Below are 6,970 nucleotides of genomic sequence, written 5' to 3' on the forward strand. Positions count from 1 at the left end.
TTTTTTTTTTTTTTTTTTTTGGGGGAAATTCGTGATAACGCATTTTTGACGATATCGATCTCTAAAGGGTGTTTCGTTGTATTTTGTATTTGATGGATTTTGAAATTTTTCAGATAATTTCGACTCACGTTCACTTTCGCGAGATAAAGCTCCAGCTCCTTGTACGGGTCCATCCTGTCGCCGTTGTCACGCAGCTTCTCCGTTTTCATCGCTTCCTCGCTGATCTCCCCATTTTCCGTCCTCTTCAAACTGTCCGTCCGACGTGACGATCTACCCGTTACCGATCGATCGGGCTGCTGCCCTCCGCTGTCCTGTACTGTCGCCATGTTTGCGTCACCTTGACTTCGCGTACATCTTCACCTGTCAAAACAGACGTTGCGAAATTCAGTGAGAACATTAATTACACCAGTGTACGATAACGTGGCTCGTATCGTTTTTTCACGCACGCACGCTATATTAAAATTGATTCTTGTCACCAATAGATAAACTCGTATCGGCGTATTTCATATTTCCCTCCTTCCATAAAAAAAAAGAAAAACCTCACATAACGAAATGCATCGAAAATTGTCGATTACGTTCAAGCTAGTTTCACTTTTGTAGTATATAAAAAAGTTGCCAATAGACTTCTATAAGTCTGACGTAATCGATAAGATTATTAATAAAAATCGAGCACATGGCAACTGTCAAATCAGGCCGATACGCTCGACATGGACAGTCCTGCACAATACTTTCGCCGCTACGGTTGACAGGCATCGACGTAATAATTCACCGGGTGAATTCACCATGAAGGCGTTTACGTGCCGTGAAGAGAATGAAAGGAGAGATAAATGAAAATGCCCCTTCCGCTCGGAGGTGAAACGCGCGCATTCGGCCATCTTTTTTTTCGAGTCTAACCTGCCGATTTCAGACGAAAAAATTATTTCACATTTTTTAAAAATCCACGAAATTCTTCACCCCGCTGTCATATCGATGTCACCCTAGTATAACTATACATTGGACTTTTAATAAAAACACGAAAATTTATGACAGAACAGAAAATTTAATATATTTCGACGCAAAACCACGGACGTGCGTACGTCGCGAATAAAATTGTATCCAAAGTTAGTGCAGTTGCTTATTCGAGACTCCGTTGTTTTCGATCTGTCAAAAAAAAAAAAAAAAAAAAAAAAAAAAAAAAAAAAAAAAAAAAAAAAAAAAAAAAAAAAAAAAAAAAAAACAATATTCAACTCGTGGACCCACTATACACGTATACGCGTATGATAAACAACGCGCAGCTCTCAGGTATCGGGATCACGCGAAAGACGCGGACCACCTTGCGACTGTTATGATTCTGTCTCATCCCCGTATAAATTTAGAATAGAGCAGCCTTAGTCACGCTACCGTCTAATTATATTGTCGCAGATTAGAGAAGCACGCTCCTCGTCAGCCAAACATTCGCCCACGAAACTTTCCCAGAGACACTTGCGGCCAGCGCCGAGCACGAGAGCCGAGGTGGTTTCGACGATTCTACCAAATCATTTCCCTGATGCCTCGACGGAGCTTTCAGCAAGATTTACTGACCGAGCCATATCGGCCAGCCGTTTTACAAGATCACATGCCGACTGATAAGAGTGGTATAGCCGCTCCTTCTGTATCCCCCCCGTAACTCCCTGCTACAGGCGTATCGGACTGAAACCGCGCGATATCGAGGGACGAGCGGAGAATTAATTAACGAGTTTCGACCGATATCAGAATCGGTGCCAAAATTCGTCCGATACCAGAGAAACGTCTGGACGTATTCGCAGAATCGTTCGTTCGATCATGAGAATCCAACGTATTTCAGGAATCGCCTATGTAAAGTCAATGGGCGTGTTCGCGATACGTGCCCGTAAATAGAACGGGAACAGCTGGGCTATCGAGCCGCTCCGAACGCGAGGGAATAAATCATGGAGTAAGGAGTCAGTTCGTTGCGACAGTGGCGCCATCGTTAATGGCTCGGAATATCAAATGACTTTCAAAAGGACGAGAATGCATGAACGCGTAATCAAAAAAAAATTATGATTAAAAGAAATTCAAGAAAGCCTCGCGACGCTGCCGCCTGGTGTTCCGGGACGCCGCGTGCGCTGTGTCGCAACAGTGCCGGCAAACAGACCATTTTCACAGCGTTGCCTATAACTCGGCGCTATTACTCCACTACGTTTCCCAGTTAATCATGTAGTGTGTGCCAATGATATTAACTCCGCGAACGATAAATACTCTTTAAATAAACTGTACCGTTCGGTACCGTCTGTCCAGGCATTATCGTGCCTCTGACATAGCAGATGAATCAACTTCGACGCTCCTATCTCCGTACGAATTTACTCCAAGCCGCCACAGTCGTATTAAACGCGGAATCAACAGCGAACGCTGTTCCGTGCAGTAATTTCGCCGACCGCGATAATACCAACGAAATTCATCGATAAACTGTATCGGCCAGAGATCAAGGTCTATCGATAACGATTACGATACTCGGCAGCCACGACAACCTGAACGAGCGCAATTAACCTTACGTAACTTGGCCTTTCCTGGTGCAAGGCTTGTTTACCACAAGATTAACTACAATGACGCTTACCGTGTGTCCGTGTTCGCCTTCGCACGTGTGCGTATAATCAATTCCGAGTTAACCTTAGGAAATACCTAATTACGCCAAAAATCGTTAATAAACCGCGTCGTTAAATCATTCTTCTGTCATTGACAAAGGTCAAAAATATCAATGACCTATCTGAAACCCAGACCTGTACTTCGTTAATTTTTTTTTTCTGAAGCTACTTTGGAAGTCTTTACGAAGAACCGGAACGTATTTGAAAACGAGAAGGATCATCCTGAACGACTAAAAACTCTATATCTATATGTATATACATTGTCCGTTTAATCGGCTAATTACGCGCACGAAGTGCGAATCGCGAGTAAGAAACTCGCACGGGTTGTCTGCCAGGGCGTCGTTGTACAGGACGGTTTTACGGTTTGACAGGTTGGTACACATTAAGCGCCTTGGAAGGAGGCCACGTGACGTCCCGCCATCGAGCAGTCATTCTTATCGAGACTTAAGGCTACTTTGCAAAACAAATGTCTGGACTGTTCGACGCGAACGTGAAGTACCTGTCCCTGTGTGAAGACGCGTGCTCATGTGTGTAAAACGGTGACGTGTGTAACGTATGGCCTGTTGCGTCGTTATATTTATAGAGAAATGTCACAGGGTCGAACCCGTTATCAAAATCCGAATAATCGTCAAGTGCAATTAAAAGTTGGCAATTTATGTATTTTCGTGAACGATAACGTCTGGGGCCTCCCGGGAGATAACCCCGGAAAGTATCTATAGTCGAATTAGGCGATTTCATTGAGAAGGCACTGCAGCCGATCGCTAGTGGCGACTATAGCATATACAATATATATATATATATATATATAATTTTTAATAAGCAGTAGAAATTTCATAATTTCGTATTCAAAGGATCCTTCGGGGATCGGTCCAGCCTGCTAGATTACTGGGTTGCCATTAATGCCACGGTAATTACCTGCATGCTGCCAGGATGGAAGAGTCATGCTCTGTGCCATGTAAATCTGACAGCGACGGGAGACGTTGGACTCTGCCGAGGAGAGCGGGGAACGCGGGGGGCGATGCTGCGGCGGAAACCAAAGACTGAGTCACTATCGTTTTTATTGAATTTCTTATTTCAACCCGACTCCCACCGCACAATAGAGAACAACGATTTCAGTATGCGACTGTACGGCGGCGGGAGCCTTTGCAAAAAGCTCTTGGAAACAGAACGAGTCACGTGCACGAGGGATACTGTTAGACAGCTGATCTCCATAGAGGCGCGTACGTAAAGTGCGTTATGCGTGTTGAATGACGAACACGACTCTTCTCCGAATGGTACAGACCCGTAGCCGTGGATGCTGCAGGTATTCGCACATGCATAAGAGACTCAGGGGCGCGCGAGAAGTTCCTGTAATTTGCACACAGTTTCCCCACGCGTCTCGGAAAGCCCCGAGGGCATTCGGCATCGTTTTCTCAATTCTTATGGCATTTTCTCAGGGGGCGAGAGAGAGACGGGAGACGGCTATGCCGGTAATGAAACTGTTTCTATTGGCAATGCGTATAGTGGGTTCGCGTATAGTGGCTGCCGTGCGTGTACCCCACCCCTGACTAACGGAATACCTTGGCCCGAGGTACCTAGGTGTCGGAGTACACGGGTCCAGCGGACGAGGGACAGGGATCTGTTAGCAAGGCGCCTTCCTATGTTTGCTACTCGTTAAACGTTTGCGTACGCAAGTCAAACGGTTGACGTGCGCGCAACAGGTGTACCCGGCCAACGGGAAGTCTCGAGGCCGCATCGAATTGGAGTCTCTCTCTAGCGGGTCTGGTGATATAAGAAAAATAAATATAAGTCAAACGATCGAGGCTGCTGAACGGAGGAACACGAAACAGCGAACCAAATGCGGCACAGCGACGGGATTCTAGACGCGTCGCAGCTGCGGCTGCGCCAGTCGCGTCTTATCGGGCAGCTCCTATCGAGCCTGTAAGTTATTTGAATTAGGAAAGCGTCCGATAACAGGGCTCTGCCGCTAAAGACTCGTCAAGGTATCGAGAGACTCGTATTCCCTAGGAATGTGGAATTCCTAGGGAATTTCCTAACCCGAGGTAAAGCACTGGACACGTCGTCCCTATACGGAGTCTCCCCGGTATGTTTCTCCAGTGCAGCGCGAACCCAGCGCCGCTTCCACCGCCGTGTGCCAGTACGTGTAGTTTGCCTACAATAAAATTCTCTTGTGGTTTGGAAACTGGTTTCGCTTCGAGTGCGTTTCGGATTGTGGTGAGCCGAGTAGATACGGTACTAATTGGAATTAAATGCGGCCCTTTTTTTCTTTTACCCAGAGGGAATGACAAATATCCCGATAGCGAGTAATTAGGAGTACACGGTACGTCCATTTCGTTATAAAATCTTTCCCATTCGACACCTAACCGGCCTTCCCTATATAAGTACAGCTGGCTGCTCCTCTTCTCCGCTTGTCCCAGCAGCAGCTGTCTCGTGCGTCCCGCGCGGCTTCTCTACCGGAGACCTACTCCTTCTTACGCCAAGTGCCAGCGAATCTCGCCTTTATCTCTCCGCACAGTCGCACCACCATCGCACTCGTGTGATATATCGAGCAGTCGTACCAATTCCTGAATCCTGACTCGTTCCTGGATTCGAACGCGGATAGGTTCGCCGTGTAAACGTCCCTCAAGTAAGAGTCGATCCGTACCGGAGAGGCTGTCGGAGCGATTAGATATTTCGTTAACATCAAAGTCCAGAACACAGTCTGAGAACCATCTGGATATTTGCTTCCGTCGAAATCCTGCAATCATCGTGTCGGGATACCTGCAGCGCCAGTACGATAATGATCGACTGTAATTATACAATGTCTATGGTCCGCCTGCACGTTACGAGCTGGTAACCAGTCCCACTGTGCCTTTCGATCTAGCTGCAATTTACATTTTGTTTTTTTTTTTCACGATCCGTTCAAGTGAATTTAGTCACGTTGGTAGGTAAATGAAAAAAAAATTTCGTTCACCAAGGTAACAAAGAATCAATTCCTCTGGAAAGGACCGACTCTCGCAGTCCCGCATTTCCGCGTAGAGGAATGGCTGGAACTGTCTACGGACGTTTAGAACCGTTTAGCGTCCGCTAACACCATAGGCCACGGGTATCCCGAGATCCCAGCCAGGCTGCCACGGCTCCTTCTCCATTGACTCTCGTAGCGGGTTCCTTGCAACGTGAGGCTCTGGTAGAACCAAGGAGGCCTTGCAAGGTTACCTATACGTAGCGAGGTCTACGAGCTCCTAGTAAATCCGATCAAATTCCTGCACGCGATCGACACACGTTTTCTATGCATTCGACGCGACCAGCGAGCCGAGTCGTTTCGTTCCTGAGGTCGTCTCAGCCGCCTTTAACACTTTCTGTATGGGAGCGTCTAAGACAATGCCGATACCTGTTCCTCGTTCAATGTTTGTTCAGGTTGGTATCGGGTCAAGATTTAGGAACTGGGCCAAGCGTTAAAATTCGAAAAGAATTCCATATATATATTTTTAGTCCTATACACATGCATCGTAAATCGGATTCTTCGCGCCAAGAAAGACATTTCAACTTCTAAACGGGACACGTGTCCTTCCGGATGACAGTCGTCAGGGATTTCGTCCAACGTCCTTGCTACGGTCTATCGATTCCCAAATGAAAGCCGATATCCACACGAACATTCTCGCTCTCAGTTATGGTGTCGGCTGGTGACACCTTTTGCAGGTTTTACGGTAACACGATTCCCGGGCAACATGATCGTCATGCGTTTCACAGCATCCCACTCTGTCCTCCATATTATTCAAGAGCGATCGAAGGTAATAGCACCTCCTTCGAGTTGGCACCAGATGAAAAAAAAAAAAAATCGAAAAAACGACGTACATCAAAATCAAGGGTGGCGATTTAATGTTCTATCGTTCAATTTAAATTTTTTCAAAAAAAAAAAAAAACGTGAAAACAAAACGTGATAGCACCCCGTATCGTTACGGCCAAAAAACGAGTAATCGACGGGGCACCCCAGTTTCCCCCTCGACGATTATAAAACCCCATATATGGGTATAACGACATCGTCCGACAAGTTAAAAATTTCAAAGGGCCTGCTGTCGACTTTTTCCACTATTTTACGCAATACCCGTACCCACGTGTGAGCAGGGAGACGCGCGAGGTACCACATGCTCATTCGCGTCACGCGTCGTCACATTGTGAATCCCACGTGCGTGTGACGAAGAATCGTGCGTTAGTAACGCGGACGATTATTAGGACATGTCGCACCTTAAGGCGCTACCACAAGGCATCAAGGTGTAACGTGAACTTGCGTAAAGGCATTCTTTAAGAAAATAGCTACTGACGAGATATCAATTTAAAATAATCAAATTCCACGCTCCGCCCCCCCCCCCCCC

General features: G+C 46.5%; 1 protein-coding gene across 5 annotated transcripts in view; it reads right to left on the reverse strand.

Annotated features, from left to right (window-relative positions):
- LOC107263255 overlaps positions 1 to 6,970 on the reverse strand; it is a 152,899-nt gene that overhangs the window by 105,668 nt on the left and 40,261 nt on the right. For 4 of the 5 annotated variants that reach the window (XM_015730242.2, XM_015730244.2, XM_015730246.2 and 1 more), the window contains exon 2: positions 129 to 360. In XM_015730242.2, the coding sequence (XP_015585728.1) occupies positions 129 to 326 (198 nt within the window). In that variant the 5' untranslated portion in view covers positions 327 to 360. Of the gene's footprint in view, positions 1 to 128; positions 361 to 894; positions 1,078 to 6,970 lie in introns of those variants that run through there. The other variant, XM_025080613.1, reaches the window with a different exon arrangement.

Source organism: Cephus cinctus, unplaced genomic scaffold (genome assembly GCF_000341935.2).
Source record: "Cephus cinctus unplaced genomic scaffold, Ccin1 Ccin1_scaffold0143, whole genome shotgun sequence".
NCBI classification, from domain to species: Eukaryota; Metazoa; Arthropoda; class Insecta; order Hymenoptera; family Cephidae; genus Cephus; species Cephus cinctus.